This window comes from Pocillopora verrucosa, chromosome 4 (assembly GCF_036669915.1).
Source record: "Pocillopora verrucosa isolate sample1 chromosome 4, ASM3666991v2, whole genome shotgun sequence".
Classification (NCBI taxonomy): domain Eukaryota; kingdom Metazoa; phylum Cnidaria; class Anthozoa; order Scleractinia; family Pocilloporidae; genus Pocillopora; species Pocillopora verrucosa.
Genome location: NC_089315.1, coordinates 13,111,509 through 13,138,740, shown reverse-complemented (window position 1 = coordinate 13,138,740; position 27,232 = coordinate 13,111,509). Strand labels below are relative to the sequence as shown.

General features: G+C 37.0%; 3 protein-coding genes and 2 pseudogenes across 4 annotated transcripts; all 5 read right to left on the bottom strand.

Moving 5' to 3' along the window:
- Nucleotides 1-946: 946 nt before the first annotated feature.
- Nucleotides 947-2,928, bottom strand: LOC131776825 (contactin-associated protein-like 2). Its single transcript, XM_066165307.1, has 3 exons — nucleotides 2,638-2,928; nucleotides 2,136-2,247; nucleotides 947-1,557 (listed from the first exon to the last, which is right to left on the bottom strand). The coding sequence occupies exons 1-3, from the start codon at nucleotides 2,926-2,928 to the stop codon at nucleotides 947-949; spliced, it is 1,014 nt and encodes a 337-aa protein (XP_066021404.1).
- A 969-nt stretch (nucleotides 2,929-3,897) lies between these two features.
- LOC131776832 (neurexin-4-like) lies at nucleotides 3,898-6,723 on the bottom strand. Its single transcript, XM_059093039.2, has 4 exons — nucleotides 6,614-6,723; nucleotides 5,876-6,129; nucleotides 5,333-5,444; nucleotides 3,898-4,840 (listed from the first exon to the last, which is right to left on the bottom strand). Exons 1-4 carry the CDS (start codon nucleotides 6,711-6,713, stop codon nucleotides 4,212-4,214), a joined length of 1,095 nt encoding a protein of 364 aa, XP_058949022.2. The 5' UTR covers nucleotides 6,714-6,723; the 3' UTR covers nucleotides 3,898-4,211.
- Nucleotides 6,724-9,443: 2,720 nt separating this feature from the next.
- Nucleotides 9,444-12,645, bottom strand: LOC131776822 (neurexin-4-like; annotated as a pseudogene).
- Nucleotides 12,646-13,639: 994 nt separating this feature from the next.
- On the bottom strand, nucleotides 13,640-16,387 carry LOC131776824 (contactin-associated protein-like 2; annotated as a pseudogene).
- Nucleotides 16,388-19,286: 2,899 nt separating this feature from the next.
- On the bottom strand, nucleotides 19,287-25,403 carry LOC131776835 (neurexin-4-like). 2 transcript variants are annotated; one of them, XM_066165913.1, is made up of 4 exons: nucleotides 25,201-25,403; nucleotides 21,752-22,005; nucleotides 20,544-20,655; nucleotides 19,287-19,924 (listed from the first exon to the last, which is right to left on the bottom strand). In XM_066165913.1, the coding sequence occupies exons 1-4, from the start codon at nucleotides 25,298-25,300 to the stop codon at nucleotides 19,287-19,289; spliced, it is 1,104 nt and encodes a 367-aa protein (XP_066022010.1). In that variant the 5' UTR covers nucleotides 25,301-25,403. The 2 variants fall into 2 exon arrangements, with proteins under 2 accessions (XP_066022010.1, XP_066022009.1); XM_066165912.1 differs by lacking the exon at nucleotides 25,201-25,403 and adding an exon at nucleotides 23,479-23,673.
- Nucleotides 25,404-27,232: the final 1,829 nt, after the last annotated feature.

Genomic DNA, 27,232 nt, shown 5'->3' with positions numbered 1-27,232 from the left:
ACAATTAAACAGCGTCTCAAGACAACTGTTATCACTAATTTCACGTCTAGAGGCTAAAAAGTATTGCATGCGGTAGCTTCCCTATAATTTCAAGATATCAGGAATAAACCCGCTGAATACAAAATTATACATAGCATTAACTTTTTATGTGTTCTTCGTAGCGAGTAATGTCTGTTTACATTTAAGAGGACAGGTAGACTCATAGACTCAATAATAATGTAATTCTTCTTATGAGATTCTTGTAAAGAAAAAAAAAATTTCCTGTTTAAATACGGGTGAAAAAAGTCACATCGTGTAAACATTTCTATTAATACTAAAAAATCAGACGATTTACTAAAGAATCTTTAAAAAAGGTGTGAACTAATATTTGGGAGAAGACTCTAAATCATGTTATTTTTACAATTAATTATGAAGAACCTTAAAGAGAGGCAGAGTCCATGTGAAGCACAATACCAATAAATACTTATTACACGTTACCTAAGAGCACCCATATTACGAACAATCGATTTGTACAACTCTTGCAATTAACTCCTATCGAACTCTATCGAAACCTCAGCAGAACTTACATGACAATACTTCTACTTCCAAAAAAAAAATGCACTTCTGCATGTGCTATATTTGACTAATTATAGCCTTGTAAGAACACTGCTAATCATCACAATGAACGCATCCCTACTTCCTAGGTTGTACAAATGTTGTTATTACTATTTTTTTCGCATTTTTTTCTAACTCACTAAATACAAAATACCCCTAAACGAGATAAACGTAGAAATGAAGAAACACTTCTTAAGGATCACAGCGTCTTCTTAATAACATCAACGCTAGGCTGTTGGGAACCAACAATCAAACTTAACGTCAGCTAAATTGAACGTAAAATTTTCTCTCTGGCTTTCAACGGTTTTTGAGCCTGAAAGGATATAATTGGTTTAAAAGCGTATCAACGCAGTTAAGCAGTTCCATAGCACTTCAGCTTTCCTAAGGTATGGTAGCCACGCTCGTAATTTTGACGTGTATCGCCAAACCTTAGCTGCTTGACTGGCAGATCGGTCTTGTCAGAGAGGATACCACTGTCTTCACGCCATTGTCGATCATTCGCATCACAGTTGCAACGATACCCTGCTCTTGTACATGTCTTTTTCACCCTGCATGCGCACCTTAATCTATTACCACACGGTTTTGCACCTCCCCAGTAGGTCATGTTCATCGAATCACGTGATACCCACCAGGCGAACCCCTCCATTCTAGAATGGTAGCACTCGTACTTAACGAACTGCTCGCAGTGAAGGGAAACAGCAATCAGACTTTTAAGCTGAAAGAGGCTCGCTCCTGTATAGTTAATGTTGCGCAAGTAACAGCCTGCATCTTCGCATCCTTTCACCAGTGTTCTGTTTTCGCTGTCGTGATTCATGACAGTCACGCCAACTCCGTTTTTGTCAGTCATGTCACACATGACCTTATAAGGCAGCAATTCACCTTCACTGTCTGGATCAATCAAGTATAGTCCACTTTTTGCTCCACGATGGAGCTCTTTTAAATGGCTGCAGGATTTTGGTAGCACTGTGGTGATAAAGAAAGACAAGTGTTTAATTAAAAGTTTTGAAAGATTTTCTAAAGGGAGCCTCATGATGGATTACAGCAATGTTGTTATGATAACTAAAAACTCACAATTAATATAAAAAGTAAATTGATTAGAGTATTGAGAAAGATTTTAAAGCAATTTTTTTAAGCTTTGTTACTTTGAAGAATCAATTATGCTACAGTTCGTCATAAATATGAGCGCAGCATATCAGATACAAATAAAGGATCTTAAAAAAAGTTTTTTTTCCTAGAAAGTTACCATGTTGTTGATGGCATACATCCTTAAAAAGTTAATAATTTTTCTTAGTTGTTAATTACTGCACGTTAAGTAAAACAACGATTAGTTTTGTGAATCCCCATTTCTGAGAGAAAGACAGAAATCGTGATGAGCAGATTAAAAAAGTACATGTCGTTCCAGTATCCGCGAGGGTGCACTTTACGTATGCTAGCGGTATTACTGTCTGATGTTTATCATAACTTTCGCAAGAGCAAACTATGTCTTTTCATCAATGTATAATAGGAAATAAGTACAATTTCAAAAAAGAATTTCATAGTACCATTGCAGTTTTCTCCAACAAATCCGTGAACACAGAAACATCGAAATCCTCTGCTGGTGAAACCAACTTGACAAGTTCCTTTATTTAAACAAGGACTGCTACTACAGGGATTCTGTTAAAAGAGAAGGCATTGAAATGATAAGAAAAGATTTACAGCACTCGACAAATTTAAGCCAAAAATTATTCAGTAAGGCGTCAAAAATTGATAAATTTCCGAGGCCATATTGAAGTTTTTTTGCAGCTACCCTAGAGTTACTACTTGGATCCTAACGAGCAAGACTTAGAGGAACTAGAGAGTTTAAAAAAATTTTCTATCAGTTTTGATTCGAGTTCCACTTTTTAAATCATAACAAAACAAAACAAAAAACAAAAAAAAAAGGAAGAAAAAACAAAGAAAGAGAGAAAATGCCATTTTCAGCAAGGAGCGGGTTACTTTGAGTCCAATTTTCTGCAGCATTCAATCCTTTTGCTATTATAAGTAAAGTTCTTGCAATGCATTTACCTCAATAGCCAGGTAGTAAGCATCCGCTTCCTGAAGGAAGGTCAGTTTACTTTCATCAACTGTGGCGTTATTCAACTCACATTTGTATTTTCCGCCTTGCGCGAGTCTCAAACTGATGGACACACAGTTAGGCTCCATATAGCACATCATACGGCAGCTCCCTTCATCAGGTACCTCCTTACTCCTGATCGTGTGACCGTTAATTACCTTATTTGATATCAGTTCCTCGAACAGGATAATGCAGCATTCGTCACCTGTTGTGGACCACAATAAAATTTTACTATGCAGCATATTTTGCTCGAGGTTTCCACAATAACTTAGAGCTGAAACTTGCGTAGGAAAGAAAGCACCGGTAATCGTCGAAAAGCCAAATGTTGGGTTGTGAACATGAATTGATATATTTGTTCATTTTTGAGCCTCTATTCAAAATGTTTCACCGCATTTTTGAGTCATTCGAAGCGGTAGACCGTCATTATTTGCCAGGCTGGGTGGAACTGTTGAATGGGAGACTGGCTCGCTAATATATATGAGGAATTATCATGAGTGACAGTGTAATACGTCAACAACAGTCAAACTTCCAATTAGAGTTCATTGCATGAAACCTTTACTTTGTTCTTCGCGCCGGTTGTTCAATTTCTCTCAGACACTTTGATTGGTTTCTCACGCTCTTTGGCAGGGCTTCTTAGGATAAGTGACACACTCGAAAAAAACGCTGAGCGATAATTTTTTCCCTCTGCTAAACCCCATTCACAGTTGTGACTTACGAGCAAAAATTTCTCAAAATCAACACCATAGTTAGTGCGAAAATCTGGTCAAAACCCATGATAAATACAATTTAAGCCGTCATTTAAAGACAGAGAACACTACTGGCTGAATCGTGGTATTTTTTAAGATACGATTATGTCTACTTCCTGTTCATTCCGTAGAATAACTTACAGCCTTGACAAGTGAACCTTGTAAAATATTCCAAATAGCTGAATGAGGAAATAAGGAATTACCATTACTATACAGCACTTTGTGGTAAAATGATAGGTATTCGGTCGTTTCGTACCCATGGATATTTTGTACCCTGACAATTCGACCCAGACTCAGACGTTTCGTACCCACTTTCGATCAGTTCGTACCCAACCCTTTGGTCGATTCGTACCCAACAAATTATGAAACAAAATGTTTAAAACAAACATAAACATTTATTTGATTTATCCTAGTTATCGCAAAACAATTAAGATGCACGCTCGCACGCGCAAGGTATATGTGTGATCTTCTTTCTAATATTGTTGAACTTTACTTAACAATAAAAGTGTCAGTGGCCCGCGTAAGGTAAATGTTATTTGCTTTTCTATTGTTTATACTTGCGAGTTTCTTGACAATAACAGCTAATTATTATCGCGCGCAAGATAGGTGGGATTTTTTCTCTTTCATTTCAAAAGTATTAAATTAGAATATTGTAACAAAAAGAGTAAATGACATTAGCATTAACTAATTAAATGGTTAGAATTTCGATCCTTTTGGTTTAAGGGTCCACCAATAAAAATGGGATTTGATTTTTATTCTCTTTTTTTGTTTTTTTTTAATCAGGCGAGTCCGTAACACTTAAACTTTCCCAAAGTATGGTAGCCCACCTCGTCAAACCCGTTATGAACACTGACATCACCAAACCGCAACTGTTTTACTGGCAGATGTGCCTTCTCATTGAGGAGACCACTGTCCTCACGCCATTTATGGTCATTCTTGTCACAGTTACAACGATCACTCCTTTTTGCACACGTGCCTTTCATCCCGCATGCGCACTTATCACTATCAGGTGCTGCTCCCCCCCAATAAGCCATATCTATAGAATCACGTGACACCCACCAGTTGCGAGTTTGGTTCTGCCAATCATGAAAAAGTGAACCTTGACACTCGTACTTTATGAACTGTTCACAAAATAAGGATACTGTGGTTAGGCTTGCCAGCTGAGAAAAGGTCGCTCCTGTATAATGAATGTCACGTGAGTAACAGCCCGGATCCTCACATCCGTCCACCAGTGTCCTATCTTCGCTGTCGTGACCTATGACTGTCGCACCAACTCCTTCCTTATCACTCATGTCACAGGTGACGTGGTAAGGTGGTAATGCTCCATCACCATCTGGATCAATCAAAGAGATTCCACTTTTCGCCTTGGGATCGAGCCTCTTTAAGTCACTGCAAGATTTTGACAACACTGTGTAGAGAAAAGTAGGATCATTGATGATTAAAAATAAAAATGTTATCATTGGATTTTTTTGCTGTTTTTTTTAGTTGAACACGTTGTCTGCATGTGGCGAACAATCCATTCCAAGAATCGATACTATCTCTTTAAACATTTGATGGTACATGTGATGAGTAGAGAGTTTCAGGAAAGGTGTACGATCATTATCCGACATTGTTGTGTTATCTTTTTGACTTACGAAGTTATAATTGCAACTCTTAATTCCGTTTAAACATCTCCAAATCTTGCCGAAATAATTTAAAGAACCAATTTGAATTATAAATAATTGAGAAGCTGTTCGCTTTCGAAGAGAAATGATGGCACATGGAACAATTTAAACCTTGCGACCTATAAAGTGCAACCTGAAAGAGGGAATGTGAAATCTGATATTTTGAAGTCAAATTAGCATCAATTCGTGCAGGATTTGAGCCAATAGAATAGGATCATAATATAATTTCACTATACCATTGCAGTTTGCTCCAGCATATCCGGGTTCACAAACACATCGAAACCCTTTGCTGGTGAAACCAACTTGACAAGTTCCGTTATTCAAACAAGGACTGCTACTACATGGATTCTGTTAAAATAGCGAAAATCTAAATTGTAAGAACTGAACACAAACATGAGGTGAATAAAAGCAAAGGAAACAAGCTCTGAACAAATCCCTTCAGATTTATGGTACAACGACAGAACAGTTGCCGCAAAACTTGTCTATACTAGTGAGATGCAAATTTTTTTTGCGAAAAACTTGGTCTGTACATAACTGTTATGATTTATCTGCCTACTTTTTCTTCTCTTTCATCCTCCTGCAATAGTCTAGAGGAAAGACAAAGATCAACTAAATGATCTCTCGGCCTCAAGTTGACTTGACTCGCCTCGACCCGCCTCGACTCGACTCGCCTTGCTGTTTTTATTTTAATTTTTGTGTTTTTCTAATTTTCAAAAACAGAAACGTATTCTAATTGCAGCTCTTTCTATAAAGAGCAACTTAATCTTAATAAACATTACCTCGATAGCCAGGTAGTAAGCACCCATTTCCTCAATGAAGGTCAGTTTACTTTCATCAACTGTGGCGTTATTCAGCTCACATTTGTATTTTCCTCCGTGTAAGGGTCTTAAATTCACGGAGACACAATTAGGCTCCATATAACACATCATCCGGCAGTCCCCATCATTAGCTACCTCTTGGCTCCTGATAACGTGACCGTTGATTGCCTTATTTGGTAACGATTCCTCAAAGATGATAATGCGGCATTCGTCACCTGGTGTAGAACCCAATAAAAATTTCATAATGCAGTATATTCTCACCCAAATTTCCCCAATAACTTAGAGTTGCTCCTTGCGCAGGATAAGGAGTACTCGAGGAATCATTAAAAGCCACCGTTAAGGTTGTGAACATGTACTGAGTTGATAAAATACGGTTTGATTACAATAAAGACTAAAAAGAGTGTCCAGTGAAATTCTACGACTTCATTTGCATTTTTCACCCCATTTGTCAGTTCTTTGTGCGATTAATTGATGTCTTGAACTCTCGTTTCCTTCGCCCAAGTGTTTTTTTATATAGCACGTTATTTACGACACTCTCTAAAAAAGGAAGTTTGGAAATATCCATGTGGATAATTCCCAAAACTTCACGAGCAAATGCTTCTGTTTTTCTCACGATATTAACATCTTCTAAAATCCTATTTAAAAAGATCTGTAGAACTGCAGTTTTTAATTCATAACTATCAAACGAATTATACTCACCAATACAAGCAAAAACCGATGTTAATCTGATTCCGAGCAAAATACCAAGGATAATAGGGAAAGTTCTGGCTCCCCTCTTGAAATAATGCGAGGAATTCATTCTTGTGCAAACACTTGTGGGCGCCGGTAAAGCAGTTCAAAACACTGGAGCTACCACCTAGTTCATACTTAGTAGTTATCGCTTCAGACCGGATGAACTTAAAATGCAGCAGGTGCAGTGATTATTTATTGATATGGAATGCTTTTTAAACCACCAGAGTGACAACCGGAGGCCTCCATAAAGTCAACATTCAATTTGTGTTTTGTGAATAATTCAAGCATATTAGAGGTAATATTCCTCGAAAGACTTAGGAATACACCAATTCCAATAACATTCATTTGAGAATTTTAATTTTTGATTTGAAGTTTATGAATTAAACCCGCCTACTGAGTCATATTAATTTGTTTTACGGAAGTTTCAATTTATGCATCCTTGATGCAATATTTCTTCGTTTTTCAAAAACGAAGTTTTTCCCAAAAGCTATTATGTTTCGGAAATTTCGTTTCAACCTACATAGAACGCAATAGGCGAGAACGTGCGGAACAGCCACAAAAGAGATTCTACCTGTAAAACGTTTTCTTTTTTTTTGTTTTTCGAGTCAGAACAAGAAAGTCGAAATTTCGACTGAAAGGAGGAACGCTAATTGAAAGGAGAGCGCCTAATTAATAGCTTATTAAGAATTATTAATTATTATTATTATTAATATTATTAATAAGCTAATAAGCTTATTAACTTAGCGCAGTCAAAAGGAAAAAAATTTAAGAACAGATAACGCATATAAAGGAATTCTGCAATCACAATAGAAGAAACGGAAGTGGCTTTAACGAAAAAAGCTGGAACAATCTTCTATCGCAATACTGATTCCGCTATAGTTTGAAAAGCTTGAAAAGTTAAAAAAATAAAGAGGTAATAGAAAAAGGTTTTTGTAGTAAGCCTACTGCCTGAGAAAGTGAGGGAGGAGGGGAAGGGGCGTTTATTTAAGAGAGGCACATGTTTTACTTAACAAATAGAGAAGCCTTGATTGTGCTCTGTTCTGTTATAAAGCACGCAGGAAGCGGCTAGAGCACGAAAGAAGTGTAGGGAGAAACACGAGACGTAGTCTCTATTTGTTTTATAATAAAGAATCCGTTAAATTCCCCAAGCATTACTTTCAATTTTCAAAACAAACTTTATTTCCAAAGCGAACAACAATGTCGTCAGCATGCCCTATACTCTCATAAAGCACGCTACAATAAGCCAATCAGAATCCCTGTTAGAACGGTTCAAATAATCTGATTGGCTGTACAAGACTAAAGCTGTCAAAAGTGTCAAACCATCAAAGTTCAAAAACCATCAAAGTTCACATTCTACGATAGTTTACAAACTAAAATAGTTCGGCAAGTCGAATTTAACACTTTTGCCTGAAGTTTTTAAGTCTCTAATACAGAATCTTGAAGTGAAATGTTCAGTGAACTTCAGCCGAATTATAGCTCATAAAAACACGCGAGTTTTTTCACATGAAAAGGTAGAAAACAAACTGTTCAAGGCGAGTGTTTTCTGAACGAACGACAGCCGAATTCACCGGAACATGAAGATCGCTCGTGATGACAGCGCCGCAAAACTCGGCTGTAGTGATTAATGTGAATTGCCACTCAACGTATCGGAAAGGATATCGAACAAGCTGTTATTTTTTCATTCGAAAGGCGGCCGATGTAGTTTCTGAGGCTTGCTTTACTGTGATGACCGGAGATCGCCATGATGAGCGAGCCACGATGAACTTAGCATGATCATATTCGCTCAGACACCGTCATGATTAGTATGAATGTTAACAATTATGCCAGTTTGGTTATATTTTTCATCATTTCTGTTTTGTTCTGTTGTTTTTGAACATTGAACTTTATATACCATACGAGTGTTAGCTGTGTTTGATTTTTATTACCGTACGTAAGCTTGCAATCTTACTGAGCGTGAAAATCTTTAAAACTCGGAATGTTTATTTTGTTTTTCCTTTGAAGATTTCGTATCTGCTCACGTTTTAATAACGTAAATTATGGCGCCTGGTATGTTTACAAACCTTTGTTTGATTCTTCTGTTGCTACTTGCCAGCTCGCTTCGGTTCCGAAATTTCACTTTCAATTATCGGAAAAAAGCTAAAAAGAAGTCCCGGAAAAGCTCGAACATAGTACAATTTGGCAGATGGCGTGACAGCTGTAGCTCAGTTCTATGCTCTATACTCTCATAGAGCACGCTCTTTCAACCAATGACAGCGCTCGTTATATCCGAACTTTATTATAAAATGTTTTAGGGGTGGGCGCTTATTCGGAGGAGGGCGCTTTTTTGAGCGTGGGCGCTTATTCCAGAAATATGTATAATAATTTGTTTATTGTTTATCACCTGAAATTTCTCTAAGTTGCAGCGAATCACCCTTAGAAAATAGTGGGAAAAGGACATTAACTTTACATCTGTACTAATTAAGTATCATAAATAGCAACATGCTTCACAAGCACCTGTTTAAGCCTTAAGCGATGGTGAACAGCCTTGTCAAATATTTTCATTCTTAATGAGAGAATACATAATTCTATCGAGTGATGAATATACTCTGATTTCTTAAAGATAAAAAACATCTTGTATTCGTTTATGACCTGGCTGATCAAGGTATAATAAACCCTTATCGTGGAGGACCTTCGCACCATCACAGTATGTTGCTACAACAATGAAATGTGGATTAATGTTGATTTGCTGATTCGAACAGTTGAGCTACGATTTTAGTTTCATACCAGTAGAAAAGCACTGTTGTTGTTTTTTTTTAAATCAGGCGAGTCCATAACACTTAAACTTTCACAAAGTATGGTAGCCCACCTCGTGAAACCTGTTATGAACATCGACATCACCAAACCGCAACTGTTTTACTGGCAGATGTTTCTTTTCAGTGAGCAAACCACTGTCCCCACGCCATTTAAGGTCATTCTTGTCACAGTCACAACGATCACCTCTTTTTGCACACGCGCCCTTCATCCTGCATGCACACTTATCACTATCAGGCGCTCCCCCCCCCCCCCCAAATAAGCCATATTCATAGAATCACGTGACACCCACCAGTTGCGAGTTTGGTTCTGCCTATCATGAAAAATTAAGCCTGGGCACTCGTACTTTATGAACTGTTCACAAAATAAGGAAACTCTGTTTACGCTTGCCAGCTGAGAAAAGGTCGCTCCCGTATAATGAATGTCGCGTGAGTAACAGCCCGGATCCTCACATTCGTCCACCAATGTCCTGTTCTCGCTGTCGTGACTTATTACTGTCACGCCCACTCCGTCTTTGTCACTCATATCACAGGTGACATGGTAAGGAGTCAATCCTCCTTCATCATCAGGATCAATCAAAAAGTTTCCACTTATCGCTTTGAGATCGAACCTCTTTAAATCGCTGCATGATTTTGATAACACTGTGCAGAGAAAAATGCGAAGTGTTATTGAAAATGAGACTCCTGTCATTAGATTGTTTGCCTGAATGTGGCTGACATTAATTTATCGAACATTTCTTTCCAAGAATCGATATTACTTCGCCATAACAGTTGATGTCGTATGTAAGTATAATGTATTAGAAAAAGTTCAACACTGCAAATGTGGTGTTATCCTTTTGACTTACGAAGAACTATATACAACGCTATGCATTCCATCAAAACGTTCTCAATTTTCCTATAATAATTTGAAGAACCAATTTAAAATAAAATTCATTGATTTTCTGGCTTTATGAAAATCTGTAATTTAAAACCACACGGAAAGAACCCACAATTTCCCTCTTCTGTTAGAAGACCTAGGCTTTCAGGAGAACAAATTCTTTGGAGATTATTGGAGAAGCAATAGAATTTCATCCAGGAACCGTTCATGCGCGGGTAAGCTGCGGTAGTGGTGCGTTGCTAATAAAGCTCAGCAGACCTGACTTGAACCTCAAAATGAAGGTGCTTTTGTTATGAAAGGTACAGTTTTTATCTTTAATTTCACCCCGTTACAAATGTCGCAAGTTCACGTTGACACTAACAATTTTTGATTTAAATTTTAAATGATTGAGGAGGATTGAACGTTATTATTCGTAGTAAAAACTCTTGAGGACTTTAAGGAGCTTTTTTGTATCGATTAAAAGTTTTTTTTTTCTTTTTTTCTTTTTTTTTACTTTGTTAGTTAGATGTGTTTCTTAAACATTCAGGAACAGGGAAAGTTTGACTGAAAATAAAATTTTACAATACCAGCACAATTTGCCCCAGCAGATCCGGGAACACATACACATCGATACCCTTTACTGGTAAAACCTACTTGACAAATTCCGTTATTCAAACAAGGATTGTTAGCACAAGGATTCTGTGGAAAAAAAAAGAAAGCATTGAAGTGATTTGAAAGGGATTCAAACTTTTAAATGATTGGAAGCAAAAATACGGTGAAGCACGACGAGTTGACGAGGCGGGTACTTGAACAAACCAAACATGAAAAGGTCAAATGCCCTTGGAGGTTACTTGGGAAACGTTGAAGCCTCGAACTGATCGATGCATCGAAAAGGAAAAAAACGATTCGATCAAATACCTAATCAGCTTCACTTCTTTCTTACTTTTAAACCATTTCAACCAAAAGTTACTGCACTTCATAATTTCTCGTCATCGAAGGAGTGGATGGTTCCATGCATGCTCTAAAATTCCTATGTCGTCAAAATAACCCATTGGCGTAAAGAATTTACCTCAATCGCCAAATAGTAAGAATCCCTTTCTTTAAGAAAGATGAGTTGGTTTTCCTCAGCTGTGGCGTTATTCAATTCACATTTGTATTTTCTTCCATTTGAAGGTCTTACATTGGTGGAGACACAATTAGGCCCCAAATAACACATCATACGGCAATCCCTTTCATAAGGTACCTCCTCACTACTGACCACATGATCCCTTATAGCCTTATTTGGTATCGGTTCCTCGAACACGATAACGCGGTATTCGTCATCTGTTAAAGAATAAGACCTTAATTTCGATCTTCTTTTTCAAACGGATAAGTCACTCTACAAGAATGCGACAAAAATACTTCAAAAAGTACTTCATATACTTCGTACTTAAAAGTACTTGATTAAAAATTATTTTGAGATGATATGTTTTAATTAACTGGTATCAATTTGATGCTCAGATGTTCGTAAAGTCGATTTAAGCCATTTGGTTTGAGTATTTCCTCAGATATTTGCCTTCTCACTTTTATGGAACCACAAGAAAAAAAACCAATAAGTAATTTTTCTTTTTTAAACGCAGTTTCTGAAATATTTTTGGTGGCACTCTCGTTTTCAATTACTCGTAAATGGCTCAAACGGGTATCGAATACAGCGTTTGAGACTAGACCGCCTGTCGAGACACCAATAAACGCAAGTTTCAAACACAAAGGAAAACTCAGACATGGTTTGATGCTGGTTTACAGATTTAATGAATGTAACCGAAGAAGTTACAATTCATAGTCAATGGGTCTATGAGTTGTAACTTCTTCGGTTACATTCACTAAATCTGTAAACCAGAGTAGCATCAAACCATATCTGATTGTCCACCTGGTTGCCGTGTGAACTTTGATATATTTTATTTGCGACAAAGGATAACTTTTCAGAGTTTACTTAATCACTTTGAACTCCTGCCGGTAAAAAGGAGAGCATTCACAAGTTATTATTATTGCGAAGCCGTTAGATTACACAACTAAACTAATTAGTAACATGGGGTGGAAAATCGTGCTAAAGTCTACTCGTGATGCAATATTTTGAACAAAAATGCGCGATCAAAAAGGGAGGCCAGTCAATGCAATATTGATAGAGGCGCAGCTTAACGGTCAAAGTTGCCCTTTCTATGTGATTTTGGGCGAACGTTTTAGATAGTTTTGCGAATGTAGACGAATGTACACTCACCGTTGCAAGCAGATACCGATGCCGGTCCGATTCGGAATAAAATACAAAGGATAAAAAGGAACGTTGTAGTGCCATTCTTGTAAGAAGCCAAACAGCTCATTCTTGAGCAAAATGTCTGGCAGCACAATAAGATTAGTACAAACATCGCAAAGTACCTTAAAATAGATGCATTACTTGTTGTACTTGTGACTTAATGCTAATTGAAGCAATTAAACAGCGTCTAAAGATAACTGTTATCACTAATTTCACGTCTTTTATAAGTAAGTAGAAGAAATACTCTTTTCGCCCTCAATTTGGAGGCTAAAAAGTAGTGCATTCGGTAGCTTTCCTATGATTTCAAGATGTCAGGAATAAATCTGCTCAATACAAAACTATGTATAGCATTAATTTTCTACGTGTTCTTTGTAGCGGGTAATGTTTGTTTACATTTAAGAGGGCAGATACACTCATGAAAGAATCTTTAAAAAGATTTGTATTAATATTTGGGAGAAGACTCTAAATCAAGGTGTTTTTGATAATTAATTTTTAAGGACCTTAAGAGAGGCAGAGTCCATGTGAGGCACAATACAAATAAATACTTATTGCGCGTTACCTAAATGCACCCCTATTACGAACAATCGATTTATACAAATCTTGCAATTAACTCCTATCAAACTCTATTGAAACCTCAGTAGAACTTACATGACAGTACTTCTACCTCCTAAAAAAAGATGCACCACTGCATTTGCTATATTTGATTATAGCATTAGAAGAACAATGCTAAAGTTGCCTGCATCACAGTAAAAGCATCCCTAAAGATACTTCATAGATTGTACAAATGTCGTTATAAGAATATTTTTCGCACTTTTTCTCACTCACTTAAATGTTAAAATTACAACAACTAAAGAATGCAAAAATACCCCTACACTAGATGAAAATAGAAATGAAGGAGCGTTTCTTAAGGATCACAGTGTCTTCTTAATAACGTCAACGCCAGGTTTTTAGGAACCCATAGTCAACCTTAACGTCAGCTAAATTGAAGATAAAATTTTCTCTAACTTTTCACGGTTTATGAGCCTGAAGGATAAAACTGGTTTACGAGCGTATCTTTACAGTTAAGCAGTTCCATAGCACTTCAGTTTTTCTAAGGTATGGTAGCCACGTTCGTAATTTTGACGTGTATCGCCAAACCTTAGCTGCTTGAAAGGCAGATCGGTCTTATCAGAGAGAAAACCACTGTCTTCACGCCATTGTAGATCATTCGCATCACAGTTGCATTGATACCGTGCTTTGGTACATGTCATGTTCACCCTGCAAGTGCACGTTAATCCATTACCACGTGGTTTTGCATTTCCCCATTAGGTCATCTTCATCGAGTCACGTGACACCCACCAGGCGGACCAGCTCATCCTAGAGTGATAGCACTCGTACTTAACGAACTGCTCGCAGTGAAGGGAAACAGCAGTCAGACTTTTAAGCTGAAAGAGGCTCGCTCCTGTATAGTTAATGTTGCGCGAGTAACAGCCTGCATCTTCACATCCTTTCACCTGTGTTCTGTTTTCGCTGTCGTGACTTATGACAGTCACGCCAACTCCGTTTTTGTCAGTCATGTCACACATGACCTTATAAGGCAGCAGTTCACCTTCACTGTCTGGATCAATCATGTATAGTCCACTTTTTGCTTCACGATGGAGCTTTTTTAAATGGCTGCAGGATTTTGGTAGCACTGTGGTGATAAAGAGAGACAAATATTTAATTAAATGTTTTGAAAGACTTGCTGAAGGGAACCTCACGATGAATTGCAGCAATGTTGTTTTGATAAGTAAAAACTATCTTTTCCATCCATTAGAGTGTAAAGAAAATTTTTAAAGCCAACAATCTCTTAAACAAAATCCCTTCCGTTTTGCCTTAATAAGACGAATAAAACAAATTCAAAACTTCATTGGATTTAAAAGTTTGGGAGAAGTAAGTGGTTGAACCTTACGGTTCCTGTAGATTACTGGCAGTATTTTTTGGGGAAGTAAGGTGTGGTAGTTAATTCAAGACAAGTGTATCTCTGAGAAGATTTTACAGTACCACTGCACTTTGCTCCGGCATACCCAGGAACACAGAGGCAGCGGAAGCCTTTGCTAGTGAAACCAACTTGACAAGTTCCTCTATTTAAACAAGGGCTGCTACTACAAGGATTCTGCTGAAAACGAAAGAGATAGTAACTGAAGGATAATTTTAAAGACATGACACAACTTTTACCACAAGGACCGCAAAAGCAGAACATATACTGCGTAAAACACCGTCAAAAATCAAGTCAACGACGGCATAACAGAGAAAAAATTGAAACGAAAGAGAAAGAAGGTAAATCAACCGTGGACAACAGTTTATGACATTGGTCAGTTTGCCAGCATTCGGATGCTTTTTGCTCTTTTTATGCTTCATTGTTCAGTGCTGCATATTTTTCAGTGGAGTCTCTATCCTTTCTGAGCTGTCCTACAGCATTTAATTAGTTGCTTCGTCCTTGCTTTCTAAACGAAAGCATCAAATTGATTCGAGGCGTGAAAAGGCTATATATGGAACTATGAAAAGTTTACTGACCTCAACAGCCAAGTAGTAAGCATTAAAAGTTTCCGGCTCAAGGAAGACCAGTTGGCTTTCATCAGCTGTGGCGTTATTCAATTCGCATTTGCATTTTCCTCCTTTTAAAGGTTTCACATTGATGGAGACACAATTAGGCTCCATATAACACATCGTCCTGCAGAACCCCTCATTAACTACCTCTTAACTTCTAATCACGTGCCCCTTAATTGCCCTGTGCGGTTTCGGCTCCTCGAACAGAATGATGCGGTATTCGTCGCCTGTTAATCATACTAGTGCACGTCACATTAATAGTAGAACGCTAGGAATTTGTCATTTATAACATCGGTTCTTTGCGATTTTCGTTTTTAAATCTACTATCAAATCGAATGTCATAAACTTACTTTTTATGCCGCATGAAAACTAATTTACAATTAGCTTAACTAACCTTTCACCGGCTAAGCAGGCATAAATAATTTTGTTGACAAATTATTAGTTTTAAAATTAGAAAGCTCTTTTCTCGTGATCTAAAGGTTCTATTTGAAAGAAATTTTTAGCACTCAAAAGAACATAATTCTCATCGACTGATACTGAAGAGGATTCTGCCAAACGACTAGAGACAAATTTATAAAATAATTCCACGCGAAACCTTAATCTTCTCGTCTACCTTAGAACTTTTGCGTTTTTATAAACCCTTTTTAAAGCATTTGATAGGTCTTGGTAGGATTAAATTATTTTTAACAACACGTTTTTTACACCCATCTGTTGAATTATGAGAATTAAATTCGGCCTCGACAGAGGTAGCACTGAGGGGCACTTCGCTTTCTGCAGTCTTTTAAATTAACCTTGAAAGCAATTATAGGCTAATTCACTAAAACATGCTCTGTTAAGACTGTTCTTACAACGTTGTACCAACAACTTTGTCCTGAAGTTTGCACCCTGGTTTAGAGACAACGGGAAGCAAAATTTGGCCGACAATGTCTTCAGTTAAAAAGAACCGAGAGGTTCACGAAATTAAAAACCGTCACCATCTATCAAGGATTATGTTGTTGAAAAACTTGGAAGTGATATTTTTCCAGTTTTGAGTTGAACAAGGCGTTATCGCACTCTGCTTAGATTATTAAACATAAAAAATAAATTAAAAATAGGAAATTATAATACTAAAATTTATTGCAACATTTAGATTTAAACTCACCAGAAGAAGCGAAAACCGATGTCAATCTGATTCCGAACAAAAAAGAAAGGGTAAAAGAGACCGTTGTGGCTGTAATCTTTAAATATGTCGAATAATTCATCCTTATAGATTCTGGTTTACGGCCGGAGGGGTCAAAATTCCACCTTCGGCAGTACACTGCAGTTCTCACAGCTTATGCTAATTAATTTGTCTTTACTTAAAACCGAAAGAGCCCGTCTAAATTTCAGCTATATTAATTTTCAAAAAGCCTATCAGTGTCCCGGCCAGAGTTCCCGGTAAAAAGTGTAGATCGAAATGAAAAGTCTTCAATATCCCAATCACAGAAAACAAAGAGAGTTTATCTTTTCTCAAGGCTAGAAACTTTTGAAAAACAATTACAACGTTATTCACGTAATAACTGTTAAGTCAATAAACACATATGACAGTCTTCATGTCCGATAGACAAGTCCTTTTAGAAAAGATCTTGGTTTTTCCATAGGCATTTATATTTATCACTCGTATTCTCCAATCTATATAGGGTAGGATTAAGAATAGTTTCAGGCAACCCTGAATATTATTTTTGAAACCGAAGACAGTAGCAAAATGATTCCATTTCTTCTCGTGTCATGACAGCTTTTAAACACTATTCATTGTGTTACGCCATGTTGGGCGATGATATGCCACAGAAAATGACTGATTCAATATCTTGCAAGCACGCTAATGAAAAGACAAAAAATAACTTTCCAAATTATTTGAAAAAGGCATTATTTATCTAACAGTCATTACCATAACTATGCAATGCACTTAATATTTACTGACAATTCTACGCATAACAGGAATGATTTCAAGAAAGGAACCACGGTGGCAATGTAAGCATATCTAGGGGAAGTTAACGCCTTTAAATTTGTAGGGAAATTGCCAGTAAAATCGATGAAACTATGCGCCCTCTTCTTTGCTATGTTGACCTTGCAGTGTGTTATGGCATTGTCTTGACACAATTGCCTTCACGGGGTGTGTACTTCAACAAATTTTGCCCCACAATTTTCAAGTTTCTCATTTCCAATGCGAGTCAACCTGAAAGACCAATCCGCTTTTACGAAGGACTAACGCTTGAAATGTCAGCTTTTGAGACTCTTTATGGTGGCCAATTTACATTATCAACTCAGCTGATAAAAGCTAACTATCTTACAATTGGTTTCCTTCTGACTTTTTATTGTTATCACTCCTTTAGTGCTCATCTAAAATAGCAAAATATTATTTAGAGGCAGCTCTCTCGCGATGACACTTTGGAAAACCCAAAATATGATGAAGCAGACTCCGACTGTAGTCCAGCAGGTATAATGTTTGTTCAAAGCCAAAGCGAAAATGACAAGTTATTACTACTAAGTATGCATATCTTATTCGTATTTCTCGATTAATAACACAGAGGCTTCTTTCCACTTTCCGTCAAAACTTTGAATTCCATCCCCAAAATCTTTCCCTCTTGGAAATTCTTTCAGTGGTTTAATCCAATTGTTGCAATCGGAGTTCATTAGCATTTTAGCCCCCCTGTCCTCAGATCGATAGATCTAAAATCACCAGAAGTGATCAGGAATTCAAATGAAGCTAAAGCAATTAGGTCTATTCGATATATCAAAACGAGAGCTGATAAGGAAGGTAACATTTTTTTCGGTCTCATCTTAATCGAGGGTCTTTTTTTTAATGTTTAGATGAGATTCATAATCAAAGCAAAAATTAAGGTAAATTGTATTTCTTGTGTAAGTGGAATTTTTACTCCGGAAGACAAGAAGCAAATATAATAATAAGTCCAAGAAATATTATAACAATAACCTTTAGAACCCTCAGGGATGGGTATCAAAACATGTAAGCCCTGTGGCTTCCAAGATCTGCGTCAGCTTGTTCAAATAATGACAATATTCTTCTTTGTAAGTCATCATGTCCTGAGAGTTTGGTTTTTTAATCAAGGCAGTATCAATATCCTCACACCCCCTCCCCCTCACACCCCTCCCCCTCACACCCCCTGCCCCTCACACCCTCTCCCTCTCCCCCTCCCCCCCTCAATGCGACACAGACAGTTTGTTTGGGAAACTTTTTACTCAGCTTTGATAAAAATCAGCCATTATATTATAAATAATGCAGTCAGTTTAAGCAATGACACCATGTTGTAGCAACAAAAGTTAACAAGTCGTAAATTAATATTTTAGTGTATAGTAAAAACTCTTTCAAAAGTTTCCAAATTGTGTCCTCCTCTCTAAACATTTAGAACTTTAAATCTACGGTGATTAGAGTATCACTCGAGTCTTTTTACTAAATATATAACTGATATAAGCGCAACTGCTTCCATTGTTCGAAAAACCACTAGCATTGTGTATATACATGTTGGAAGATATATATTTAACAACATTAAAGCCAAAGAAAAATTGCCATTGACGCACAGTACATTGACGCATAATACATTGGCGCATAATACTTTGACACAGTAAATTGGCGCAGAGTATCATGATTGAAGACTTATTAATACAATTATCAGGATCTGTTTTACTCCAAGACAAGCTTATAAGTCGATCATTCACTTCCTAACAAATTACAACCATTAATGGTTAAAATGCAGCGTAGTTAAACTAGTTAGTTTCAACAGAATTCATAGCGATTATCATGTATAAGTTTTACACCAGCACTCAAAGTTTACAATCTCGTGAAAGTTTAGTGAAGTAAATCTATACATATTTTTTATATTCCAATTGTTTATACAGGTCCCCATTCAAATCAACTTGCAGCTGAACTTGGCCAGCCAGGTTGGATATTAGCCATAAGTGAATTAAGTGAATAAATTACTGAAAATATATTGGCGTCATTATCGAATCATCATTGTGAGCTTCCTCGTGAAATATTGCCACACGAAATAAGTAAAAACATTGTTTAATAAACTTTTTAAATTATAATCTCTGGCAATAGTTATTATAAGCTTACTGTAAGACGGGACGATCAGTGTTGTTTGGCGATTTAGTTCTTTCATAAAATCAGGCGATTCCGTAACACTTAAACTTGCCCAAGGTATGGTAACCCTGCTCGTCAAATTCTGAATCCTCACCTTTGTCATGCACACCTGTATCTCCAAACCTGAGCTGTTTAACCGGCAGATGTGTCTTGTTGGTAAGGACACCACTATCTTCTCGCAATACACCGTCATTCGCACAACAGTTACAGGAGCATTTTTCTGACTTACTGGGTTGTGCACATGTGCGGTTCATGCCGCATGCGCACATGTGACTTTTAGGTGCCGCACCACTCCAGTATGTCATTTCTATCGAATCACGTGAAACCCAAAAGCCATCTATCAATGTAGAACCTCTGCACTCGTACATTATGAACTGTTCACAGTGCAGGGAAACGTTGATGAGACTCACCAGTTGAGAAATGTTTGCTCCTTTGTAGTGTATGTCGCGAGAGTAATTTCCCCTCTCTTCATATCCGTCCACCAATGTCCTGCCCTCGCTGTCGTGACTTATGACAGTCACGCCAACTCCGCCTTTGTCACTCATGTCACAGCTGACGTGGTAAGGTAGCAATTCTCCTTCACCATCAGGATCAATCGGACAGATTCCACTTTTTGCCTTAGGATCAAGCTTCTTTAAGTCACTGCAAGATTTTGATAAAACTGTGAAAAGAAATGAAACATTAGAGTGAGAAGTCGGCCGAGTTGTATGAGGAATTTTTTTATTTAAAAAAACAAGGAAGATATCAACTCAGCCATCTGAACTCTCAAAGTTCCTCTCTCCACTTTTGAGTGCAAGGAGGTATCAGAAAAATGCCACGAAAACATTTCCCTGGTTGAGGAATTATATGTTATGTACTAGTAGGAGTGGCCATAGTACACACAGTCTCGTGAGAACAAATTTAAGCCTGTGAGTAATTCTCAGAAAGAGCCCATTTCATCGTTCCAAATGAAAATTCTGTGTCTGTGGAAGACGAAGTGATCGAGTACAACTAATTCCTCACATTTGCAATTAAATATAATCTTTTGTCTCACAATTTAGTAACTATGTAGTCACGCGTTGGTTACACTGACAAATGCCAGGCGAATCAATTTGACAGGGTTGACGTTTTCAGTTTGATTCCAAGCGACTATGGAGGTTGACGTGACTTTTCTCGTGGTTTGAGTTTTGAGGACTCAGTGACTTTTTGTGTACATCAACAAATTTTCTTCTATTTTGAGAATATATGTTGATCACAAATCAGGGCCAACTAAATTTTCAAAATCACAAATTTTAAAGTACCACTGCAGTTTTCTCCAGCATATCCGGGAACACAGACACATCGAAACCCTTTGCTGGTGAAACCAACTTGGCAAGTTCCGTTATTCACACAGGGGCTGCTAATACAGGGATTCTGTTGAGAAGAAAAAACAACGCTTTGATTGAAAAAAGAAGACAAACATATTTTTTATCTATTCATTCATAGTTGCCATATTATAATAAAAATTTACAAGGAGGCATGACATGCTACGTTAAATTATAATAATGTGTATGGCGAGGCTTGTATTAGGCTGGTTTTCCTCCCAAAAGAACAAATATACCCAACGTATATGGAGTAACATTGAACAAGACGTAAAGGTGTGAAGCCAGATTTTGATGGAAGAAGGAAAAGCAATAAAAATGCTGGTCTAAAATGATTAAGTTCCGAGCATGTGTACATGTGGTAAACACCAACGCTCTTCGAACACAATTTTAGAAACGAATTTCCTAGAAAGCCTTCATATTACAAACTTAAGTGATTATGCTGGTTTTTTTTAATTGTTTCCCGCCAAATTATTTTATTTACCTAACAAACGTAACAGTTTACCGTCAAAACTATGATCCTGAACTTTCTTATGAGGAATCAGGAGGGGCTTTTCCCTGTTTCACCGGAAAGCATCTTGTTAATTCTTGGGGTGAATCATTCTTTCGTTAATATATAAGCGAAATCGCCGGAATAAGTCATCAGAGATGTAGTTTCAATTGTTTGCCAGTTTTGGTAGATCGAAATTTAAAGTAAAAACATTTCGTTGTTATTTTCTGAGGGAAACCTCAACCCCACCTATATCATTAACAATTCATTTAAATTTCCTGAATTCCAACTTGATGCTCTTTTCGAAGAGACGAGTTTCTGACTAAGGGTGTACATGTTACTTTTAAACAAAAGATCAATTTTTTATCGTTGACTTCATAACCCTTTCACTCCTAAGATTCCATTAGTAATTCTCCTTACTGTCTGCCATACAATTCCTGTAATGTTAGTTCTGAGAATTTGGTATTGAATCAACTAATAGTCCTCTATCGGATTTTTTTTTATTCTCATCAATTGTCTGTTTGATAATGTATTGCTTTGGTAAAGAGAAATTCTGTTTTGGTCACTCATATGAGTTAAAGGGTTAAAGAAAGAAACGGTTTATTATGCGTCTTTGAATTCCTCTCTTGTGAAACTTAACTTGAAGTAAAGCATTTACCTCAATAGCTAGGTAGTAAGCATCCGTTTCCTGAAGGAAGGTCAGTTTACTTTCATCAACTGTGGCGTTATTTAACTCACATTTGTACTTTCCTCCTTGCAAAGGTTGCACATTTATGGAAACACAGTTAGGCTCCATATAACACATCGTGCGACAGCTCCCCTCACTAAGGACTTCACCACTCCTGATCACATGTCCCTTAATTGCCATATTTGGTATCGGTTCCTCAAATAGGATGATGCGACACTCGTCTGCTGCAAAAAAAGAAAAAAAAAACACTTAAAAGAGGAAGAAGCAAAGTAAAAAAAACTTTCAACTTGGGCTTTTAAACCCTTTTACGAAACGTCTACATTAACCATTTTTGTTATTTGTTCCCAAACAATTAAAAATAAACATTTGCTGGAATTGTTATTTGCAGTTTTGAAATAAAATATTGTTGTTAATGTTGAATTGTTATTCGCAGGTTTAAAATATTAAAACTCTCAATTTTTAGCCTAGAGTAAGTAAACGGGAAAACGAGCCAAGGGATTTCTTGGCGACGAGTGTTGAAGTTTACATGTTCAAATTTACAATTCACGGTGGGGACAATTGATTGGTGCATGGTTTTGGTTATTTTTGTCATCGGTTTACGATTTTTGTTATTCGCCTGCTTATTTTTCATATCATCGCCTCATCATTTCAGTCAATTTGCCTAAAAATTTGGATTAAAATTCTTCACCTACCAAGATCTATTTCTTGTTGTTCGGTTGTAGTAGAAATTCGTGGTTGGTGTTCTAGTCTCCGTCATGTGCAGGAAATAACACCTTCTTTCACAATTTTTAAGGGGAAAATTGTTAATAGCAAACAGTTTAAATTTTGGGGAGCTTGATAAATAAATGAGTGAAAATAGGCTGAAGATACCATTTCTTTATCAACAAAACATGCTAATAAAGCATGGTTTGGCGGCTTGGGGTCAAGCTGCCAAAACCCATTTAAAAAAAAATCCTCGTGCTTCAAAAACGAGCCCTTCGTTTGATGTACTTTTCTGAACCTAGAGCCCATGCTGTGCCTTTATTTATTTCCTCGAAAATTCTACCCCTACAAATATTATATGCTGAAAAAGTATCTTCTATAATGTTTGACGTTTCCTGCATGAATGCTCCGTCTAACATCTGTGATTTCTTCACTAAAGCTAATTCAAAGCACAGGCATGAGACCAGGTTTTCTTCGTCTGGAAATTATTATGTTCAAACTTCAAGACTGAATCTAAATCAAGATTCTTTTTCCAGGTTTGGAGCTAAACTTTGGAACGCAATTCCTAACGAATTTCGTCAACTCTCCAAAGGAGCTTTTAAGAAAAATTTTCATGACTTTTTGCTCTCGATAATGGAAGCAGAGGACGATTATGTTGAAGTGCCCATTCTCCTACAAAAAATGGCAAATTCTGCATCCTCGACTCAATGTATATAATTGATAGTTCTGTTAGTAGTAAATTTGATTGTAATATCATTCTGTAAGACTATATATTTTGTAACTTTAGCTTGTTTTTTTTTTTTTCAGTAGTTCTTATTTATCCAGATAGTTTATTTAGTTACTTTACAATTATTATATTATCTGTTATGACTGCTGTAACCTTTCCTCTCCGCCTGCCTCGTCTAGCCTTTGCTATTTGCGGGTGGAGATGGCAAAATGATTTGCATGAAATAAAGTATAGTGTGATATGCATTGCTTCCGCGGTATGTCCCTACCTGTACAGCCTTCACAAAAGCAAAATATGATTCCTGAGAAAATGACAAAGACAGAAAGGAATAACGACGTCCCAGAATCAAATTGGTACATAGACGCCATTTAAACCTTTTCTTTCGGTCACAGCTTGAAAGCGTCAACTTAAATGAAGGTTTTAGCTTTCTTCTGGCACGAATAATGACAAGAGTACTGCTTCGTGGACTATACTGTTATTGTTTTAGTGAAGCCTCACGAACATATAGATAGAGTTCCTCTTTGTTAATTACCGCTCCTTTTGAAGTTCAAATTTTTTAATCATAGGCCACTAGGTTATGGACAGATGTATGCACGCCAACACTTTACCGCATAACTTGATAGGCCTCGGTTTTCATGCAACTAAGAAGACATGCGTCACGCGTGCCGCCTCAGTAAATTATCAGTGGTTACTTAGTTCAAATTTCCTAAACTGAGTGGTTGACGAGTGTACGGATGCTGAAATACGAATATCACCTTTAAGACAGTTGAAAATTCCAGTATTATTTCATAAAGGAGAAACTGCCTCCCACGATCGAAAGAATGTGTTTGATAAAGATGCCATTATAATTTTTAATGCTTGCACCTCTACAACAAAACATTTTACATAACAAACACCTGAACCGCATGATACAAATGTCATCTGATCCTACCGAGAAACCGTGAGTTTACTCTATTTGGTGTTCATTGCACTAAGTTATCAAATTCTAACGTTACTTAGAATTAACAGAAAACCTCTCTGCAAATCAAATGGTATCCCAAGGTGGATTATTTTTGTTTCTTTTTTTAAAAAAATGCCTACAGACTGAATTTCAGTCCTAGGTAATCTTGAAAAGTAACGTATTTCCCATTTATCTCAATTTGAATCAAAGTTTCTTTTACAGAGCTAAGAAAAAACATCTCTATTTGTTGTGCAGAGAATTTGAACTCCCCTGTTTTGCATCTCTTTATTAGGTTCTTCAATTAAATGAAAGAAGCAGGTGATTAATAATTTGTGACTATTTTTCTCACCGTAACTCTACACATGATGCTTTCGGAGGAACTTATGCTTCTCTCTATAACCGCGGGAACATTTAAGATTAAAATCATATAACCAATTTCGACAAGGAAGTACTTGTTGCTTGGTAATTGAGCTTAATTGTTAGCGTAAATGGAGCAGAGAATTTAAACGCAACAACGGCTCCAGGAGGGTTTGATATTGTGTTTGAAAAACAGGAGAAATTCTCTTTTTTTTTTTTTTAATCTTTCTTCAGAATGAGACACGCAGGACCGCTCGTGCGTTTTAAATATGAGTATGTTTGTTGAAGTAACTTTTTCCCACCCTTCTCCTCGCGCGTGTAATACCCCACGCGTCTCGCATTCCCTCCGCTGGCCTGAGACACGCAAAAGAAAAAACAAACACGACTTCTGTTTGATGAGCTCGAATTTTCAGAGAAGAAACATGTCTTTCGTTGCCCAACGATCGAGCTTAAAAATCATTTACCAGATTTCCTTACTGTGACCAGGTCCTCCATATTTCGGTGTTAGTTATCTTAATCACATGCATGTTATTGCAAATGTTCGATAAAACTTTACTACTAGTAGTTGGAGATCTAAAAAGTGTTCATGTAAAGGAACTTCGGTTAATATCAATGTGGAGGAAATGAAAAGGCTGCTGTTTTCACAAACTTACTTTCAGAATAACGAAAAGAAAAGGAAAAATACACACTTACCAGAGCAACCATGGCAAAGTTGAAATACGACTCCAGATAAAAAGCAGAGGAAAGAGGCTGCAGTCAAGATATCAAGCTCAAACGTTTTCAGAGGATGCATGGTTCAAAATATAGCTGCGAGGGTAGTCGATTACAACTGTATAAAAGCAATAAACCAACTGAACTCAATAAAACTGCGACAAAGTCAGATATAAAAATGTTTATCAAACTTCACACCATGAACAGAATTCTTGCTGTTTTGAACAGTAATTGAAGTCTGTACAGTTTTGTCTATCTTAAGAGTCTTTTGAAAATGATGAATTGTTCGTTCTTATTATAAGTAAATAAACGATCTTAGCAGGTGCAATTGAACCGGGCCCAGAGATGAGTAAACTATTTTAGCTGATAACTTAAGCACCGACAAAACAATATACATTAACGGAATAATTAATTCTCTCAATCCTGAGATCTCCGACCTGGTTTTCCCTTTTTTGTTACCATATTTCTTTGTTGGCTAGTGCTGAGAACTTAGGGTTGAGTTCATTCAGGCAATATCTCGTTGTTTCTTTTTCATTTTTTCATGCAGTAATTCTTTACCTATTGACTCTAGCTATAGAGTGTGTTGAAATTTTTAGAAAAGCCTTGAGTAGCGATCATTCTGTGGGTAAAAGGTACACAGAATTTCAAACCCAGTCAATAATTTTGAAACTTTTTGTTTAAATTCGCGATTTACCTCCGTATGGGTATTCAAGACATCAGAGACGAAAAAATTTTCAAAACACGATGGCTTTTAGTTTAAGTCATTTCAATAAAAGACACAAAAGATGCTAATTACTTAAATTTCCATAACAGGTCATTAACTAAAGGGGATGTTGCCAGGTCTTGGCATCGTTCGTAAGAGTCTTATCATCCTGCAATTGAAATAAACTAAATTTGGATAAAACAAGGTGGATACACATGAAGCAATTTAAGCTCCGGAGCAGAATTTCAAAAGTTTAACCTGTTTGTAAACTTAGAGTCCTTTCAGTTCCTAATTTACATTCCATTTTTTTAAAATTTCGCTGCTTCCATTCTTTGGCGAATTATAAAGCTACAGTTTCACTCCGGCTTTTCTGTGACCGATCTACTAAACTTAAGGGGGGTAATCAAACTCAGAGACAACTCAGGCTCGTAAGATATTCGCTGATACGAGGGGCTAAAGCTTAAAACTTCGGCTTTAGAAAGTTTCGGCCAATTTGCACCTTTATAAACTTATGTACTCGGTTGATGAAACCAAAATAACTTCTTTTACCCCCTCAGACGCAGTTTCTTTAGATACTTATCCCTTTATTTATTACTCGTAAAATATAATTTTGTGTTTATAATCAAAGCAAAACAGGAGTGATGGGCGAAAAAAGTAAATCTTATTTATTCGTTTTGTCTCTGTCTTATTTTGTTCACACTTTCGACATTGCTTGGCGCAGCTGAATACAGGACGCACGTCTCGTGTGGACTTTGTAATTACTAATAGCTTTTTGTTTTGTCTCTGTGGCTCAGTGGTAGACCATCGGAGTGCGAAATGCGATAGTTTGATGTTCGAGTCCTCATAAAAACTCCAAATATTTTTAGCCTCGCGAGGCAAGACTAATGAACATCTTCTACAACCCGGCTTTCAAATTGATCGAACTTCTTTTTATTTTTTCCTTTGCTTCTAATCATTCTCGACTCATGTTCAACTATATGCGCAGTTATGCGCAGTGCGGTTGGTCAGTACAAAATAACTCAGCGTCATGTTGCTTTCTCCTCATATTATAGAATCATTTTGCCTACTTTTGCTGTAATCTCTATATATTCTCCTTTGTCGGGGAGTAACAAAGCGTTTATTTATTCCTTTTTTGTTTTCTTTTACCAGTAAATTACAGTGCCCCATCACAATCTTTGCGTTACCTTTGAGACGCCTCCTTTAAAAGAGGATAACGAGAAATTAGTTAATTTATTCACCCAATTTCAAAATAAGACTTCAATTATTTCTTTACTTATTCTATCGGGGAGGAGCGAAGACCTGTCATGAGAG